Raw genomic sequence first — 21,374 nt, 5'->3', positions numbered from 1 at the left:
AGTATTACAGCTTTCATTGGTGGTTGGTGCGAGCTTCACTCCCTTGCATTGGCAGGGACTAGGCATCTAATCAGGAAGAAAAAAAGGTGGTGCAACATACAGAACTAGAAGGCAAGAGAACCTGTTTTCAGGTTGCTAAAAAGAAAAGCTTGGCCAGTGGAATAGGCAATTGCAGTAAAATAAATTCCAAATGAGTGTAAATAGTAAAAACATTGAATATGTAGGGGTACAGGTAATGGGGTGCAACGATGGCAGTGTTTCTTTTCCAGATAATGGTAATAACTGAAGGCAATAACAATGTGCCATTCTCCATTGCCTTCTCCCTCTCTGGAGCAGATGTCACACTGACCCGTTCAAGGGCTGAGCTGGCTGGGCAGAAGTTGACAGTTGGTGCTAAGTGATATGAGCCTCTAGCCATCCCCCCACCCATAACACAACCCTCCACTGCCCCATTCTCTTTCCATCTGTTGCTGTGCCTGGGGCTATGCCTAAGGGCCACTGACCAATCCCCGTGCACTTGTACATAAGGCACACTGGCTCACTATTAATATGAGGCTATAGAGGCCTCCACACGAGCAGGCTCACGTTGCTTGTAGTAAAGCCAGCATGGTGCCAGTGCAATATATATACTGCATTTTCTGAGCCAAATGAGTTGTTCATTCAGTACAGAACTCCATTCCTGTTGGGAGCACCAAGTATTATATGCAATGGTACGACTGGCAGCACAGGGGCACTACATTAACCTTCTGCATATATAAAAACCTTACTAAATATTACCTTGTCAGTAGCTACAGTTATCATAGTTCTATAATTGGTTGTGCAAGGGGCACTTGCTGCAATATTTCCCACCTTAACATGTATTACACTAAATATATACACGTATAAATAAAATGCTGTGGTGAAAACATATACAATTACTAACACGACTGACTCATGTGGCGTCCATAGTTTAACACAATGGCACCTGTGTGCCACCTACTGCATATTGTGCTGCACTGCATCTCCGTGATGTTTAAGGGCCATATATGTGACCATAAGGAACGCATTCTAACTATATAGATACTCTCCTGTCGCTGAGTGGAACTTTGCACACTGGGATTGCAGCAAAGCAGAGCTTCTCCTGATCCAGACTGTGAACAGGCTCATTAGATCAGTCTCTACCCTCTATCTCCAATTCCTTGGACTAAAAGAGTCTGTCCTAATTGTACAAGTTGCAGGGAAGGCATCAATCAATGCCTGTGTTTCCCTAAGTAACACACATGCTCTAGCAAAAGATGTCCAGTCAGTAGCAGAATCATGTTTAATAAGCCCAGCAACGCAAACAACTAAAATCTATGGCACTTTGAAAGCAGCCCCTATAATTTTACCTACAGCAGGGATTTGGGAAAATAGAAAACCTACATAGAAATTGATGCCACTGGAAAGTGTGCAAAACTACTCTCTCTGCTGATATCTGCTTCCAAGAGTGGGAGAAGTATAGGGCATTATTAATCAAGGGAGATATGACCCCAGTTAGGCAGCCTTTACAGTTGCTATTGATACGGATGGGAACCTTTCCCTATTTGAATTTCCAGAAGCGAATGGGTTTTATAAATGGGCGAAAGACAGACGAGAGCATGGACACACGTGATACCAAATGAGTGGTTCTGTCACACAGGTAAGGCCTGTCAATCTCACAATAGTGCTGTTAGGAATACAACCCAGACCAAATGGAACAATGTCATTTGTACACATAGTAGCCCGTCTTAGCAATGCTTCCCTCTGAACAGTACAGAATTACTGAAATAAAGTACATAAAGATTTCCTGAACATTAACAGGGATTGTGATTCCGAATCCTAGTTACACACAGGGTATATACCGTCTCGTTCCTTGGAAAATACTCTGGAACCATGAGTAAGACTGGGACCTTAGCCAGGCACATAGCCGGCAACTGGTTCTTCCAGGCAAGGCGCAATCCCCAAGGTGGCAACCCTAGCTGAGCCCCATCAGCTCCAAGCACTATGTATCACACTAGCATTACAGTTCTTCAGAAGTCACACCGATTGCCATAAGTTAAAGCAGTTACTGAAATGAATAACAATATAATAGAATACTCTGTTAGGGTAGTGGCACACAAGGCTACTGGGAGAGATAAATCGGCCAGCGACAAATCACCTCTTCTTCATGCGACTAATCTCCCTTCTCGCTGGCTACAATGTAAATCGTCGGCGGGATGGCACTCGGATCGATTCTGCTTTCCAAAATCGCTCAAAGTTTCCTCATGAGGCAATTTCGGAAAGCCAAAGCGATCCTAGTGCCATCCCGCTGGAGATTGACATTCTAGCCAGCGGGAAGGCATTTAGGGGAGATTAGTCGCCCCGAAGAAGAGGCAATTTGTCAATGGCCAAGTAATCTCCCCCAGTAGCCACGTGTGCCACCACCCTCACATGCACCAAATCTGTAAAGGCTTTAACAGGGACACACAATTCATTTGACACAAGACAAATATATTATCCAGTTGAGTAGGCAGAAGGGAAGACTGTACAACAATTTGGATGCAGAATACAAAGGCAGACAGGAACAGAGACACAGTGCAGGTCAGTCTACGTCTATTCCTTCCAGGCTTCTTACCGGATCTGTGCAAGGCAAATAAACAAAGGAGATAACATTAGCTAATAGTGAAATCTGTTCATCCCTGTCTGGCCCCAAAGGCTACAGTTTAATGCTGCTAAAGGATTCAGGATACTGTGAATAAAGTGATACCAATACTAAAAAACAACTTTTCAAAATGAATGTACACAAAAAATGACCTGTGTCATGTAGACTGTTTTTCACTAATACATCTGCTTTTGTAAGTATTTGTTATTTAAAGTTCCTAAACCTGACTGTTTTACTAACCTGACTGTCCCTTTTCAATCTGTCAGTTAAGAGTTTCTAATGCTCAGAGAAACATGGGGAATCAGATATGTAATGTAAAATCATCAGTAAATACTTGATGGCAAAATTATAAATAGCATGCAAAGACAATGTTATCATAGATGTAAAAAAAGGTTTAATTTCAGGTGTCTCTATCTCTTTAAACATGACTAGTCCGAATGGACCCACGAAAGTAACAAGGATGAGTAAGGACTTCTTAGAATGTTCATCTTTTAGACCCATCTCCTTCATTAATGATGACAAAGAAACTGGTTGCCAGCACAATTGAATTGGCATCATGCCTGGCAGATCAACACAAATATAAGGCTTTATACCAAACTTTCAATTACATATGACAACCCCTGGAATAGAAGAGTGGCAGCACTTGATAATGAAAAGGACTTTGAGTCAGTGGAATAGGCAAACAACATGATATATTCCCCTTTTCCCATATCCAGAGGCACAAGTTAGAGATGTCAATTGTCACCACTGCTATTTGCCCTGGCATTGGAGTGCATGGCTTTTAGTTGCAGGTCCTCTCAGGGGGTCTACGTGGGTTGTTTGCGCAGACCAAAGAGGTGACACATAAGGAGAGGCTGCCAACATATATTTGAAAAGATTTAAGGCCGATGGCTACAATTTGAGGACCCTCCAATATACAATTGACAAGTAAATTTTCTGTTAAAATCCCTGTTGTTACAATTGGCACAATAGACATTCAACTTTCTCCAATTACCAGTGGTAAGACAACTCAGGCTTAATATACTAATATATAATATAAGACAACTCAGGCTTAATATACATTTTTTTTTTTTTTGGTTTGTTCTAAGACCTTAATCTTCTTAAATGTATTACAATACTTTATTTATCACTCTAAATTTTCCAATAAAAAAATAATTATAAAAAAAACCCTGACGTGAACTTTATGTATATCTTTACTAACATAGCACTTTACATGTTTACATAAAATAATAATGCAAACACTTACACTCCCTTACAAAATTTCAGTGGCACATACATGCAGAAAGGGATTATGGGGGGGGTTAAATATTGAGAAAAGGACAGAGGTTGGCTGTTTGCTTGGAGGAATGGAAACGTTAGCTATTTTATAACAGCTTCATCTTGGGAAAAGAGGAAACTGTTTCTTACTTACCGTAATTTCTGTTTCCTGGCCACCTTTCCATGGCAGCATTCACCAATGGGTTAATCCTCCCACCAGGCCGACGGATGGGAACCTCCCCCCAAGCAAGTTAAAACCATGAGCCCACCCTCTACTCACCGTCTTAGTTATACAGCTTGTCACCGGGGTGGGAATTCCCTGGTAAATGCTGCCATGGAAGTTGACCAGGAAATAGAAATTACAGTAAGTAAGAAACAATTTCCTGTTTTCCTCATGCACTGCATTCACCAATGGAAACTTCCAAAGCTAAGAGGGAGGGACTTAGACATAATGCAGTTAACTCAACACACTTTATTCAGTAACCTGAACAATTAAAACCCAAATCTCGCTTCCTGGGAGGCAAGGACATCACGTTTATAATGCTTAATAAATGTATTGACGGATGACCATCTTGCCACTCTGCAGATTTGCTTCTGACGATGCTTTGGCTTCCATCGCACAGGAACTCGCCAACGCCATGGTAGAATGGGCTTTTAGCCCCTAGGGAATTTCCCTGCCTTCTGTGTTGTATGCTTTTGCAATTGCCGCCACAATCCAGGAACTAACTGTCTTTTTAGAAGGAGCTTTTCCTTTCCTGATCCACATGGAATAACAAATAAATGTTCAGATTTTCTCCATGATTTTGTTCTCTCCAGGTATATAGTGAGTGCTCAAGCATATGCCACTGCTTCTCCTTTTCTGACTTTGGGGATGGACAAAAGGAGGGAAGAGACATCTCCAAATCCATATGAAATTTTGATACTACTTTTGGTAGAAACTTGAAAGCGGGCCTAAGCACCACTTTATCTTTGAAGAACATTGTAAATGGCTCAGCGGAAAATAATTCAGCCAGCAAACCCAACCTACATGCTGAAGTCACAGCAACACCACTTTCAGAGTAACATTCCACAATAAAATATCCTCTATTGGCTCAAGGGTGGTTTTGTCAACATGTTCAAGACAAAAGGTAAATCCCAAGGTGGTTTGCATTTTCAAATGCTAGGTCTTACTCTCATAAATTCATTGAAAAACCGCTAGACCAACAGATCTAGAGCTCATGATATTCCAGTTAGTGCTGAAATGGCAGAGGCTTGTACCTTGAGAGTACTCATCTGAAGCCCCTTCTCATAACCGGAGAAAAAGAAATCTATCACCATAGAGGCTGTCGGAAACAACAGGTATCTTGATCCCCTGCTATTGCAGATTTGTACAGATTTTTCCCATTGTTCTGTTTTTTTCCCCCCCAGCAGCCTAACAACAGAACAATGGGAAGGTAACCAGATAGCAGCTCCCTAACACAAGATAACAGCTGCCTGATAGATCTAAGAACAGTACTCAATAGTAAAATCCAGGTCCCACTGAGACACATTTAGTTACATACAGTATAGAAGGAAAGACAGCAGCCTGCCAGAAAGCATTTCTCTCCTAAAGTGCAGGCACAAGTCACATGACTGGGGGCAGCTGGAAAATTGACAAAATGTCTAGCCCCATGTCAGATTTCAAAATTGAATATAAAAAAATCTGCTCTTTTGAGAAATGGATTTCAGTGCAGAATTCTGCTGGAGTAGAACTATTAACTGATGCGTTTTGAAAAAACCGTTTCCCATGACAGGATCCTTTTTAACAAAAATTTTTGCAATGGCCTTGAATGCCATCTTGCCCACTTCACCACCTGGATCGTTGAGGACATTAGGCCTTGGATCCTTAAACGCTGACGCACTGTCACCACCTCCTGACTTCTGAACTCTTCTACTGCCTGAATCATTTTCTGCTGTTCGACAGGCAGGCATACTTACTCCTTTGCGTTTGGAAGTGTGTACCCAGAAAAGTAAGGGACTTTGTTGGAAGCAGATTGCTTTTCTCCTTGTTTATTATCCAACCATATAGTTGTAAGAACTCCAACATCCTTCTTGTGTGAGCGTCTGCTTCTCCTCTGTCTTTGCCGTCACTTACATGACGTCTAGATAGTGAAAGCCCGATATCCCCTCTTTTCTCAATTCGACCAACAACGTGACTAGAATTTTTGTGAAAACTCTTGGGAGATTGTGACAGGCCAAAAGGGAGACATTTGAACTGAACATGAATTTCCCCTCCTGTGAACCTCAGGTATTTCCTGTGCTCTTGGCAAATTGGTACATGAAAATACGCATCCTTTAAATCTATTTTCGTGAGCCAATCTCCCACAGCGATTGCTTGGAGGATTGAAGCAAACGATTCCATTTTGAATTTTCTCTTTTGTAGGAAGTTCTTTAGACTCCTCATATCCAATACTGGCCTCATCGTACCCAAGGCCTTTTTTTATCAGGAACAGTGTTGAGTAAGACCCCCTCCTTCTCTTTTGAGGAGGCATGGTTTCCAGTTCTTCCGATACATGTTCTGAAACATGAAACTAAAAAATGGTCCTCTGCACCAAGCCGTCCGGACGTCACTTCCGGGTTTCGCCGAGTCCCGGCAGCGAAACCTTCTCCTTCCTGCTGCTCGCATCGCCTCCGTAACCTGCACAACAGAAGGTATGGCTTGGCCCCCGGGCTGCTTCTACGCAACCTCCCGGCTCTCCCTTGCTAACCCTCTTATGGGGAGTGAAAGGCTTCCGGGGGGGGGGACGGACACCGAGAGAGATCTCACCTGATACTGGGAACATTACTGGCCATGACTATCCATCAGCCACGGACAGGTTAAAAAAAAAAAAAAAAAAAAAGGACTGAGTAGAGGGTGGGCTGGTGGTTTTAACTTGCTTGGGGGAGGTTCCTGTCCGTGGGCCCGGTGGGTGAATGCAGGTCATAGGTGACGAGAAAATAATAATAGGGCTTGATATAATAGATGCTGAAATTCAATCACACAATGTTTTGCTTTGTATCTTCTGGCCTTCATGTAAGGTTTTGGGATGCAAATGCCTTGTCTTTATGTAACTACATAATTGCTTTGCACAGGGGCAAGACAATGAGCACAAAAATAGTTGAAAGTTAAGGTTCATTTAGCAACAAGGGGAGAATGGATTGCTACCCTTACCGTATACTTATCCCATTTCTTCTCTGGATCATAAGGTTCCCACCGACTTGCTGGGAATATGTGCTTGTTCTTCTCATACCAGCTCCTCAGGACAACTTTTCCAGCATGAGACTAAAGCACAATATAAGGGGAAAAATGAAATGTCAATGCTTTCTAAACAACTCTATACTGACCATCTTTGGACTAAAATATATAAATGTTTGTGTTCATTGGCACAAGCAAAATTACAAGACTACATTTGGTATGACATGGATAGTGGGACTATGCACAATTTCAGCTAAAGATGCCATGCAACAACCATAACCCATGCCCACCTAATGACAGAAGGCCCAGCTATGAACAGAATATGCTCATAGCTACAACAGAACAGGTGCTTAGAGACAGATGGTGGGGCCCAACTTGTAGGAAGTAAAGACATGTATAGGAACAAGGGTCTAACCTCATCCTTTTCTACACTGGCATCACTCAGCAGTCGCACATCTTCGTGAACATCAAAGTTAAAAAGTGGACCTAAAAGAGAAAAAAAAGAGAAGTGCTTGAAGCCAAGATGTCCTTTTGGTTTTAGAAATAATGAACCCTCATTAGCAGCTCAGCTGAAGAAAGCCCTTTACAATGTTTAGGGTTCAGCCAAATAAAATATGAGCAGTGTGTGTGTGTGTGTGGGGGGGGGGGTGACGGTAGTAGTCATTCCAAGTGGTGTCACCAGTGTCAGGGGGGGGGGCACACCAATATCATTTGACACTAAACTGCAAACTATAGAAATTATTATTACGGATGTAATTATATATATATATATATAAATCGTACAGACCATGTCTGGCCAATGGACCAGAAATATATATACCCAAATAACGCACACCACTTGGAAAACACCAAGCATAATGTACAGTTGTGTTCAGAATAATATCAGTCCAACATCAATAACCTGATCAATCACTGTTTTGATTATATTTCTACATGGCAAATAATTTACTAGTAGGTGTAGTAGAGTAATAGAAAACCAACAGACCCAACAGTCATGTCATACTGCTGCAGATTCTGTATAACTGAATAATTATTTTAGGCTTATTCAAAATAATAGCTTGTTCCAAATAATAGCAGTATGGAGTTCAATTAGTGAGCTCATTCATTCTGTGAAAAATATAGGAGTCAATTCCATTCCTTCTTTAATGAAGGAATGAGCTAATGTTGCACTGCTGGTTATAGCGCATTTCTCTCTGAAAATCTGAGTCAATTGGATCCTTCCAGACATTGTTCAGAAGAACAGCCAACTTTGATTAAAAAGTTGAGAGGGGAAACATATAAAGAAGTGCATAAAACACACAGGCTGCTCAGCTAAAATTATCTCAAATGCTTTCAAATGGCAGCCAAAACCTGAAAGAAGTGGAAGAAAAGGGAAAACGCCCATTGGAATGGATAGAAGATTAGCCAAAATGGCACAGACTCAGCCAATGATCAGCTCCAGGAAGATGAAAGAAGGAGCAAAGTTACCTGTGATAATGTTACAATTAAAAAGCGCCTATGTGAAGCCATGTTATCGGCAAGAAGCCCCTGCAAAGTCCCATTGTTGATATTGTGCTGAAGAGCTTACAATTTGCCAAAGAAAACACTGACTTGCCCGAAGAGAAATGGCACAACATTGTGTGGCCTGATGAAAGCAAAATTGTTCTTTTTGGGTGTAGGGGTCACAGACAGTTTATCACACGCCCCCAAACACTGAAATGAAGCCACAGTACAGAGTAAAGTTGGTGGCACAAGCATCATGATATGGGATGTTCCTCATACTATGGTGTTGGGCCTATTTATCCAGTACCAGGGATCATGGATCAGTTTCAATCCAAATACTTGAAGAGGTCATGTTGCCTTATGCCGAAGAGGAAATGCCCTTGAAATGGGGGTTTTAACAAGACAACGAGCCCAAACTCACCAGTAAACCAGCAACATATTGGTTCCACACCAACAAGATTGACGTTATGGAGTGGCCAAATATCTGCACCTTAAAGGAAACTAAACCCCAAACTAATGAAAACCCCTACCCTGCATAGTCCCCCCTCCCTATCCCCCACCCCGCACAGGTGTTCATACCTGTAGATGCCCCTAAAAATCTTTGCCCGTGCAAAAGTCTTTGAATACCCCTTGATGCAGTCAGCACAGTGGAGCTCAAGGACGCCATCTTCACCACTTCGGGAATCTTTGGCAATTTCCGTGGCTGTTGGCACATGCACAGTTGTTCAGGACAGGAAAATTGCTACAACTGCACATGCGGCAATACGCCCCCGGGGAGGGGGGGGGGCTATGGAGGGTAGGGGTTTTCATTAGGGGTATTCGGAACACAACTGTATGTTTGCAAAAAGTCTTTTATATCAGTCAAGTTCAATAAACACAATACGCACTGTACATAGGCAAATACAAAGATTGCCCTTAGTACACAAAATGTATGGAGAAAGCAGATGTTTAGCAAGTGCCATGTCATTTGTACACACAGGGCAATTTTTTTTGGTATGCATTTTCTTATGTACGTAGTGTATTGTATTTATTGAACTTGACTGGTATCAAGGCTTATTGCAAACATACCTTATGACCCTGTACACTGCTCATATGTCACTTTTTCATCTGTCCCAGCTAATGACAGCTGCTATTGTAGTCTCTGCTCCAGGACCAAGCACACGTACCACACTGTGCAAACACCACAACATTTTGTCTAAACGTATTATATTCCTATGTTAAACTCACCACTTTTGCCTCTCGCCTTTGTCACAATGAAGTCATAAAAGCTGTGATGCTGAAAGAGAGTTACATAGTGTAAGTGCAGGGTTATATGCCTCTAACCAGTACTAGATTAACTGGGCAGCAGTCTTTACAAGAGCGGTACAATGACAATACTACACTTATAGGCCCTGTAGTGTTCTTGGGACACCTACATTTTCCCCAGAAGCAGACTGAGTGTATTTTGTGCCTAGCCTTGATTAAAGAAGGCTACAAAAGGTAAAAGGTTTCCAAACTCTAAAGTAATCACATAATTACACTCGGTCACTCCAAACCTGAAAGGAAAAGAGAAATGAAAGACAACGATATAAGAAACCCTTCAGTACTGGCCACAAGCTAAAAACTTATGGCACCCAGTACATTTTGTCTGTGCAAATATGATTCCATAAAAAATACCTATGGGGAAAAAGAGGCAAGATTACAGTAAATAAACGCCCCAATGCTTCCCTTATGGAATAGACAGCAGAGGAACTTCAGCCCTGAGGATCAGGAAGAGGAAGGCTGTAACCATACATTCTCAATGGAAGGAAGTTGCATTGTGCCACAAGGAAAGCACAACTAGGTGACATCCCTCTAGTACAACCCAGTCCTTTGCTTGCCATTTAACATGTCACCTGAACCTTTCTGCCATCTCTTGTCCTACGATCCAGATGACCCCCAGATACCTGCACTGACAGCACACTGGGAAATCTGTTTCATTAACTGCCATACTTACATGTGGAATGATGAGATCTTCTTTAATGTACATGAGCTGTTCCACGCCTGCAGATCTAGGGGACACACAGTATATCAGCACCACACTTATATACAGAACACTAACCTTATATCAAACATAGGTATTGTACTGCCATATAAAGCCCCCGCAAACAAAGCACATGCTCTGCTGCTTTTAGGAAACCTGAATAGTATTTTGAGTTGCAGCTAGGGAAGGATGTGCGAGGATGGCGGAGCCAGGAGAAAGTGTGAGTTCAGGGAGCTTACCGGAGCTCACTAAAGTCTTTCCGTAGGATCTCCAGTGCTTTCTGCAGGAATTGTTGGATACTGTTTCCTTTCTTCATCTATTTCCAAAGAAAAAACAAGTTATTGGTTATGGAAGACAATCTATGGACCTCTGACTGATTACATGGGCGTTACTAATGCTAAGTAGGTGGGTGTGTGCTGCATCTCGCTTCTAGTCAGTATAGCAAGTGGCAGTAATGCCAAATTTTCAGCACTCATGGCGAGGGACCATTGAGTATCTTAATAGAGATTGGTATTACCCACCTCTATCAGCACTACATCTTAAAGGAAAACTATATGCCCTGAACAATGTAGGTCTATAGAAAAAGATATTGCATAAAACAGCTCATATGTAAAACCCTGTTTCATGTAAATAACCCATTTTCATAACAATATACTTTTTTCGTAGTATGTGCCATTGGGTAATCCTAAATAGAAAATTAGCATTTAAAAAAATAAGGGCCGCCCCCTGGGATCGTAGCACACAAACAAATCATACATGTTAGGTCACATGAGCCAATTAACAGACAGAGTTCTGTCTTTTGCTTCCACACTTCTTCCTGTTCCAGTTAGAGCTGCAGTATTTCTGGTCAGGTGATCTCTTCCTGTTACAGTTAGAGCTGCAGTATTTCTGGTCAGGTGATCTCTTCCTGTTACAGTTAGAGCTGCAGTATTTCTGGTCAGGTGATCTCTTCCTGTTACAGTTAGAGCTGCAGTATTTCTGGTCAGGTGATCTCTTCCTGTTACAGTTAGAGCTGCAGTTTTTCTGGTTAGGTGATCTCTTCCTGTTACAGTTAGAGCTGCAGTATTCTGGTTAGGTGATCTCTTCCTGTTACAGTTAGAGCTGCAGTATTCTGGTCAGGTGATCTCTGAGGCAGTGCACAGGCAATCACAAAATGGTGGTTCAAGGCAAGAGATGTAAAAGGGGAATATTTACTTAAATAAATAAATAAATAAATATATATATATATATACACACCAGTTTGCTAAGATTCTTTAATATGCCACTTAATACAATATAAACCATCTGTTGCTTAAGTATTAATTTTGGGGGTAAGTGGGGAGCTCTAACACTACTGCAGTCTGTTCCCCTCATAACTGCACATGCCACTATTATCTCTGTACCATTACCTGCCTTGGCTCTTAACTCTCAGGTACAGGAGCCTCACTTCCTTTTTACTTCCCATTTTTGGCAGGTGTGCATATATCTTTATTTCTAAAACACTAGTTGACTGGGTATCACTGTACATATTCCTATGGGTGACACTAGCAATGTCAGCAATTGGGAGCCTGTTCCTGAGCATTCCCAGGCTCTCCTACATACAAGTAGAATGTAGCAGCTCTCCCATGGAATGGATTGGGAAGTGACTGCAGCACTTGTGTTGTGCACAGTTCTGTCCTCCTAAAGGGCAACTGCTAGTGGAAGAGGAGGTGTGCTGTTGTATGAATAAGCAAGTGTGTGGGTGGTTAAGGTTGTATACAGCATAATTAGACTGTACCTTTACTGTGCGGCGGTGCCCAGAGCCATCCCAGTAGCTAAAGGTGATTTCAATTTCTTCACCTGATAAAAAAAAACAGCACACAAGTTTCACAGTAGTGTATTTGTTTTAGGTGCTAAAATAAACTGAAATCATTGACTCAGTATTCCCACCTCCCAGTAAAATGATCCCTCATTTACTGTCCCAGTATACCAACTTCCTTTTTAATTGGGACTCACATGCCACCAAACCATTGGGACAATCACTTACTGCCCCACTTGACCAACCCAATACTCCCACCTTTATTACAGCATACCCGTCATTAGGGCACATTCTCCAATAACCCTGTCACAGGGACAGACTCACTTTTTATCTTCTCCTGCTTGCACTCCCACTCCTGTCTCAGTTCTTCTCGAAGTCGGTTCTCTTCTTCCTGAAGATAAAATCAAACCAAGGTTGGATCCAGGTTTCTATTTGTTCTATAAGAAGATAACATCTACACAGCATTAAGATTACAGAGGCAACAAAATATAAAGGGCTGGTGTAGGAAAAGCAATCTACAAACACTCAACAGCTCTGGCATTTTAGCAATTGTTGACATACATCGCCCAGCATCTTCTAAAACATGACTGAAAACTGCAATTGAACAGCATATAGAGGGCAGAAATAAATTGCCATACATTGTTGAAGAAGGAAATTGCTCATGCTCCCACAAATTAGGGCTCAAAATGAGACTTCTGTCAGTGTGAGCCCAGGCACTTAAAGTAATAACTGCAGAGACAGCAAGGACAGAATCCTAGTGAAAGATTATAAAAGGGTCTTTTTCAATTGTCTTGTGCCTTAAAGGTGCTATCATTTGTCACAAGACGTTTTGAGTGATTATATTCATGTTAAGTAACAGTCATTTGCTCTGCTTTCGCTAAGCTTTCTTACCTTACACTCTTTTTGCTAAAGCAGCCATAGATCTCTCCAGGCATCAGGGCTTACAAATAAAGTCTGAACCTGCCAAGAGTCCTGTGTGCTTACTGAGCTCATGCTAAACCTCTAGATTGTTTGCCATATAGAAAGCCAAGATTTATAGATTTAGGCTTTAGAGATAGGCAGAAGGGTAGTGATTTAGCATCTCCGTCAAAAACTTTTATTAGCTTTAATAAATGCAACATATAAACTCCTCAACCAACCAGTTAGTGATACAAATGATTGTGTGGTACATTAAAAGCATAGAGAAGCTGTCTGACTAACAAGTTCCACTTGTCTACTTTAAAAGGGGGCATCTGCTTAGGGCCCACTGTATCTCCTTAGCTTTTGCCCAGTGTTGGAAGGGGGGTAATTGGGTGGATTGTATCCCAATTTAAATCCCCCAGAAGCCACGCCACAATTTTCAGCAGTGTGCCACACTTTCTTCTGCTCTCATTTCAATGTAAGTTGGCATTTTTGCCACCTTCTGCACAATGAAGTAAACCCACCAACTGGCTCTTGCCCACCAAGGCCTTAAAAAGGCCCTACTTTCAGATTACAGTTTCCCAGACAAACCAGAAGTCGCAGTACCTCGCGGTCTCTGTCTGGCAGGAAACTTGTATCCACATCTGGATTTTTCCCAAGCTGCTTCTTCTTCTTCTTCTTCTTAGGCAGGTCTAGAAGCAGGGAGGAAAAATGAGAATTCAGGGTTTCTTATTTACAGACTGGCCTGGCAGGCTTTTCCCTCTGCAAATTCCTATGTAATATAGGAATTATGTATGTATAGTCCCACATAGCCCAGAGCCAAGGCCTGCCTTTCTTTTAAATCCCATGGCTGCACTCAGCACCTCCCACAGCTGGGCTAGAGGTAGCACAAGGCACCATCCAGCCCAGCATGCACCGGGGTATAAGAAGCCTGCACAGATCAATAAATAAAGCTTACCCTGGAGAACCTTCAAACAATAGTATTGTTTATTTCGATATACACAACATGTTTCGAGTCCAAGGACTCTTCATCAGGTGCTTATAAGAAGCCTGCACAGTCCTATGTTACATAGGAATGGATCACTTTAGCATACTTGGAATGGATCACTTTAGCATACACTGACCACAATCCCCTAGTACCAGATGTGTAATTTGCCTTCTTTACCCTCTTTGTCTGCTACGTATTCTTCTTCTTCGTCTTCTTCTTCACTCTCCTCGTCCTCACATTCCTCATCTTCCTCTAAGTTGAAAGACAAGCTGGCTATTTTGCGCTTCTGCTCTTTTTTTCGCTCTCTTTCCCTCTGCTTTTCAAGCTTTCTGTCAGAAAATAACAAATGCAACACTTAACCCATTAACCTGCAGCAGTTAAACATATTTTGTCTTTTTTCCCCCCAACTATGTAATTGGAGTTTATAATAGGCCACAACATTAGGATTAGAATAGATAGATCATTTGTTTGCATAATTTATAGATAAAGATCTATAATCAGTTGAAGGGCACAAATGATCACATAAAACATAGTTGCAAAGTATAATCATAGTTATTATAAGTACTTGTTAGTTAAAACATTACTATCATAATATAACACATATAGTGAATTATTATAGTGAAGTACAGCCTATTGTAAGGAGTTCCACGAACATATTAAAGCATGTGGCCATCTTATGCCCGATGCATCCCATACAGGAGGCAATATTGTTGCCACACAGGCACATAGAATCGCAAACATTACTCACAACTGGAGGTCCTTGAATTGCTCCTTCTTTGCAAGCTGCTTTTCTCTCTCTTTCACCAGAGCCTCTTGTTTTGCTTTCATGTCATTAAGGGTAACCAATCCTTGGGGCAAACACAGGGTTGGAGTCAGTTTAGGGGCACGAGGCAAGAGAATGACAAAATAAACGGCGTGATCCTTAGAGTATCCCAAACAACTGCCATGGCAAGGGGCAGTCCTCTGGACAATACAGTATCAGAACAAGCTAGTGTTAATATAGATACTAGTGACCCATAGCTATAGGGAACCAAGGAAACGGGGAAGATCCTTGGGCCTGGGCAATACCATACTTTGAAGTATTACAATATGTAAAAATGCCAATAGGGATGATCTATTTACTTACCCACAGTGCTTGATTTCAGCTCTGCCTCAACCGCATCATAATGCGCAGAGAATTTCTTATTGATATTTGCTTTAACCACATTCTCCTGCAGGATACAAATACAGAAATATAAATATTAAACTGACCTGTAAAAAGCAACCCAAACCCATTTCCTAATTAACTTCCCAATAATATACCCACCAAACTGATACCCACTGCTTTCTGTACTGGCAACACTCACTTCCTTATTAACTGCCCAATATTTCATATTATAAACAGTGACTGAAAAACTTGTAGTTCATTATAAGCAGGTAAAGTACTAAATTAGAGGGGAAGATGGAAGGGGTGGGGTTAGTAAGGCATGAGGAGGAATGAGGGGAGAAGGGAGTTGACGAAATCCAGAATGTAAATGGACTAAACGTGAAGTTTCTCCAATGTAGGTAACCCTACATGACCATCTGTATCATCTCCACCGCTCTCAGATCAGGCAAGGCCGGGGCAACAGCAAAGGTGAGTATACTTCCAGTATAATTGCCCTCTTGGTAGTTTCGAGATATTGAGAAAAGAGATACATAAAATGACCCCTATGTAGGATTTGTTACAAAAATAAACTCAAACCACACGTGCTTTTACGATTGGTTGCAGATATAGAACAATTGGGTTTTACAAAAGATTTACTATTGGTGATTATTCATCTGTGGCAGTGATCCCCAGTGATCCCCAACCATGTTGCGCTTAGTGGCCTTAAAGCAGGTTATTATTTTTGAATTCCAGGCTTGGAGGCAAGTTTTAGTTCAGGGGTGTCCAAACTGCGGCCCGAGGGCCACATGCGGCCCAGGATGCATATGAATGCGGCCCAGCTTGGTTCCCAAGGAAACGTCATGTCGCAAAAGATATAGGAAGAGGGGGGACTCTGCCCATTGCCCAGTTAGTAATAATAATATAATAATAAGTCTATTTAATATCCAGGTGTCCCATATTTCAGTGTATAGCTCCATCTGGTTATCCAACTGGCATTGTAGTTCTTTTGTGTGCATTTCCTTTACTTTTACAAACCAAACATGTTTGTGTATTTCATGTGTGGCCCCAGACAATTTTTCTTTTTCCAATGTGGCCCTGCGTGCCAAAAGTTTGGACACCCCTGTTTTAGTTGCATACAAACCGTGTGTATTGCAAAACAGAGGCTCCTGTGGGCTGCAAGCCCATATAGAGGCTACCAATAAGACAATCACAGCCCAAATGTGGCAACCCAGGAACATTTTTCATGCCTATTTTGCTCCAACTTTTTTACATTTGAATGTGGCTCATGGGTAAAAAAAAGGTTGGGGACCCCTGTCCATCGGCCCCTAGGATGTTTCCCATAATTGCCTGGTTGTCTTTAACAACAGCTTTCATTTAAAATGGATTATTTTTAAATTGGCTGCCATCTTTTAAAAGTCTGGCTACCTAAGTCTGGACCAAATTCGAAATATCCTGTAATTGGGGTATTCTGAAATTACAGTGTGGAAAGAGTCCCATTCTTTTTGCAGCATAATCCTTCTGTAAGGTTGATAGGTTTCCTAGCTGTGTCCTGAGCATGGTACAGTTATTCATTCCTGCATCTTGTCTCTTATGAAATATCATGCAACCATTTGTCCTTATTAATGTTTAGGACGTTTTAATGTGATGATATGTGTGCCACTGCCAAGTCTGTCATATCCAATAGAATATTTACATGAAGTAGTTGATTTTGGTTGGATTTTGAGTTGAAAAGTGTTTTGGGATTTCTATTTTTGGCCCTAAGTTGCTGATATGGCTGTGGTTCCATGTCAACATATATATTTGAATTTAATGTTCCTGTAGCTCATCGAGCTGCTCCTCTGGCTTGCTCATGGCCACTTACTAAATCCATCTATTGGCAATAATACGAGTGGCTTGGCAAAAAAAAACTTTAGGGGTGAGTGATCCAGCAACATCATCATCCAAACTCACAAAAAGGAGGTTTTAGAGAAGTTTGGCTGGATCAAAAGTCAGAGCTCAAATTGACACCATTTTGGTAAAAATAAAAAAAATAAAAACAGAAAATACTATTTTTTTATTGTCCTTCAGGTAATGTGGCAATACAGATCAACACAAGAGTGCAAGAGACATCTAGCCTGGTGGAAAATACCCAGCAATCCCTGCAAGGAGTTTCCCCTCGGGAAACCAGCTTGGATAGAGGTGTTCGCAGATGCTTAGGGGCAGGTAGAGATACGGACCAATATCCTGCAGCTCAGGGTGGTTCTCCTAGGGTCTGCAGTGAAGATCAGACAATGCAGCGGCTGCAGCTTATTTTAGAAATCAAGGGGAACAAGGAGCAAGTTCTTGCTCAAAGAGACTGTCCCAATCATGGAATGGGTTTAGATCAACCTTCAAGATTTAACTGCTCTGTACATTCCAGGAGCGCAATATCTTGAGGCAGATTATCTCAGCCATCATCTATTGGGACTGTTCGGAGCTGAATATGATGGCGATAGATCTGAACTCCAAGCTTCAGATCTTCCTCTTCAGGGTCCCTTGTGTGGGACTGTGGCAGTGGATGCCTTCTCCCAGAGTTGGGAGGGTCTGTTTGCTTACATCTTTCCTCCAGTACAGATAATATTGAGAGTCTTATTGTTGAGGATGGACATGATGACCATTCTTCCACTTGGCCAAGGAGACCTTGGTATCTACTCCTGAGAAGACTGTCAATTGTGTTTGTTACTACTTCCACAAACCAGAGGTCTCCTTCTCCAGGGCAGCTGAAAGCATCCAAACCCAATCAACCTCAAACTGATAGTGTGGAGGTTGAAAGGAGGATCATAAGAGAGTATGAATGTTCTGATCTGGCGATTTGGAGAAGAGGTGGTCGAGAGATCCATTAATAGATACATTTTTCCAATCAAAACTCAAAATTCGTCCACCGACGAATTGGTCTATTTGTCTAACCTGGGGTCTTCCTCTTGATCTGAGATCCCTCTCTACTGCACGACTGAGCATTTCGATCAAGTTCTTTGTGGTTGCTTACTCTGAAAAGTTTTTGACATCAGCCCTTCGAGGGCCAGGCCCTTCAATGCTCCTTACAGGATGTTCCATGAGGAGAAAGTATTTCTCAGACCAATCAGTTCTCTTATTTTTTAGCCTGTTGGGCCATATAAATTGAAGTATAATTATCTTCCCTCCCTTGTGGTTTAATTGCTTGGGTATGACCCATTAGCGAATTTTCATGTTGACGGGGGATGGCCAGGAAAAAAAGAAAATTAATATCATACTTACCAGAATTTTCTTTTTCTGGCCATCCTCCCCGTCAACATGCCCACCCTATGGTGGCTTTATAAACAGACTGATGTGAGTCAGGAGGGGGTGGGCTTCATGGGTTCTTAAAATGAACTATCTTCTGTCCAGGCTGGGAGTAGGAGGAGATTAACCCATTAGTGAATTTTCATGTTGACGGGGAGGATGGCCAGGAAAAGATGATATTAATTTTCTTTTATCTCACCCTCTTGCCCAGTTACAAACTAGGAATTCATATTCATGTCAGTGTACGTAGTGCTGTGTATGTTATAGCTGTGGAAGCTGCTGGCAGTGTATAAATCAATGGTGATGCTGTGGCCATACAGTGCCCCCCAGTGTTGCTCAGTGATACAGTCTGGGGCTGCTGTTAGTGGCTCTGTGTCTTACCCCACCAACTGCCATTTACCTACACACCCCAACTAAAAGCTTCCTAAAGCTGGGGGTCCCAAGGGAGAAGGATGAGTTGCCCGGGGTCAGTACCGGCTGTGCACCCCAAGCAACCCCTGCACACAAACAGGCACACGAGCCAGCATCAGCTTAAAGGGGGGCTTCAGCTTTAAGTTAACTTTTAGTAGGTTATAGAATGGTTAATCCTAAACAACCTTTCAATTGGTTTTCATTATTTTTTATAGTTTTTTTTAATGATTTGCCTTTTTCTGCTAACACTTTCCAGCTTTCAAATGGGGGGCATGGACCCCATCTAAAAACAAATGCTCTAAATGTATTGTTATTGCTAGTTTTTATTATGTGTCTTTCTATTCAGGCCTCTCCTATTCATATTCCAGTCTCTTATTCAAATCAGTGTATGGTTACTAGGGGAATTTGGACCATAGCAACAAGACTGTGGAAATCGCAAACTGGAGAGCTGCTGAATAAAAAGCTAAATAAGTCAAAAACCACAAAAAATAAAAAATGAAAACCAATAGCAAATTGTCTCACAATATCACTCTGTACATCCTACTAACAGTTAAATTAAAGGTGAACTACCCATTTAACAGTCTCATTGTTGGACTGGGGGTGGGGCTGCTTATGAGTCACGTGCCTGATGCTTTGCGCCCTGTGTCTCTTGTGCCCGCCCCTAGTTCCGGCCCTGCCGCCGAGGTACCTCCGCTATTTTCAGCTTCATCTGTTCCAGCTGCTCTCGCTGCTTCTCCCGCTTCTTCATAAGCTGCATCGCCCTCCCCGCCTCACTGGCGGCCCCCTTGTACTGCGCCATGTCTGCTGCTGCTGCTCCGCAAGGCTCTCTCTGCGTCTCCCACCAGCTTCCAGGGAAAACACTAGCGCAATATTATAACGTCACCAACTGCGCCTGCCAACCAAACCACTGGCCCCGCCCTACAGAGGCGTCTGCCAACCAAACCACTGGCTCCGCCCTACATAGGCGTCTGCCAACCAAACCTCTGGCCCCGTCCTAAAAAGGCGCCTGCCAACCAAACCACTGGCCCCGCCCTACAGAGGCGTCTGCCAACCAAACCACTGGCCCCGCCCTACAGAGGCGCCTACCAACCAAACCACTGGCCCCGCCCTACAGAGGCGTCTGCCAACCAAACCACTGGCCCCACCCTACAGAGGCGCCTTCCAACCACAACGTCCGCGTCTTTTATGTACGTCACCAACAAAGCGGCGTATTAGAGCAGGTTGAAGGGGTGGTAGGCGAGCGAAGGTTGTGTTGGGAATGATCCTGGCGCAATAGTTTAGGTGCTGGACAATAAAGCGTAATAAAAAGGGTTGAATCAGCCGTTCATCTTCTTTGCTGAATTGTATTTGAATTGTATTTCATATGTGTCTCCATTCATGTTGTACAAGGAGGGGATTCTGTCCCTTTAAACGTCAGCTCACGCCCATCATTCATTGTGCACATGCGCATTAGAGCAGTTCCCTGTTTGCCTTGAGTGACTGGAAGCTGCTGAAGATCAGCTCAGTGTTATCAGTCACAGCCATGCTTGTTGGCCAAAGACACAAAGATCACCAAACGAGCGGATCTTTCCCTGATATGTCATTAACGAGCATGGCTATATCGGGGGTAATCTGATCGTATGGCCGAACGATCTGATTATGATGTAAAAATGGGCTCCGGCGGGATTGGTCGGGTCAAAATCAAACCTGACCAATCGACCAAACAACCGATTGACCAAATGACCGATCTCCGCCGGACGAAAGCTGTCGACACTCTCCACACACAATCCGAAAATCGTACGAATCCTCGATAGGATGTGCGTCTATGGGCAGCTTTACACTCCTCCTCCAGCCACTCTTCCCTTTCCTTAAGCTGGCCATAGACGCAACGATCCGATTGTACGAATGGTGCATTTGTGCGTTTTTCGGACCGCGTGTGGAGAGTCCCGACATTTTTTGTCCGGCGGAGATCGGTCGTTTGGTCGATTGGACAGGTTAGAAAATTTCTGTCGCCTGATCTTTGCGTCTATGGGCAACTTTAGGTGTATAACAAGAGAAGCTACTCCACAGCTCTAGAACTGTCACATGACACATGATTAGTGTATTTGAGCCAAATGCCACTGTATTTAGGGAAATGCCACTGATTGGTTCCTTGTCTCCCAGTTATGTACCCCTTTTGTCCATCTGGAAATAGAGCTTTTTCAGGGAATTATTACCTCTGTTTTCCCACTGAGGTTTCCAGACTCCCCCATTTGTGCAGTTGTGTTACAGAGAAAGTCAAGTGTTCATCAGTGTTGCAAAGTGACTTTAATCAGACAAACTTGCGACTATCCCGTGTGTGACTC

General features: G+C 42.6%; 1 protein-coding gene across 1 annotated transcript; it reads right to left on the bottom strand.

The window, feature by feature from the left end:
- Positions 1-1,323: 1,323 nt before the first annotated feature.
- Positions 1,324-19,902, bottom strand: fam50a.S (family with sequence similarity 50 member A S homeolog). Its single transcript, NM_001096104.1, is given in 13 exon segments — positions 1,324-2,616; positions 7,065-7,175; positions 7,504-7,574; positions 9,798-9,846; positions 10,546-10,600; positions 10,812-10,888; positions 12,329-12,390; positions 12,674-12,740; positions 13,856-13,941; positions 14,415-14,566; positions 14,986-15,085; positions 15,364-15,448; positions 19,739-19,902. Coding segments are annotated over 13 exon segments (1,035 nt in total). The 5' UTR covers positions 19,850-19,902; the 3' UTR covers positions 1,324-2,607.
- Positions 19,903-21,374: the final 1,472 nt, after the last annotated feature.

This window comes from Xenopus laevis, chromosome 8S (genome assembly GCF_017654675.1).
Source record: "Xenopus laevis strain J_2021 chromosome 8S, Xenopus_laevis_v10.1, whole genome shotgun sequence".
In the NCBI taxonomy this organism is placed as follows: Eukaryota; Metazoa; Chordata; class Amphibia; order Anura; family Pipidae; genus Xenopus; species Xenopus laevis.
This window is presented reverse-complemented; position numbering and strand designations above follow the sequence as displayed.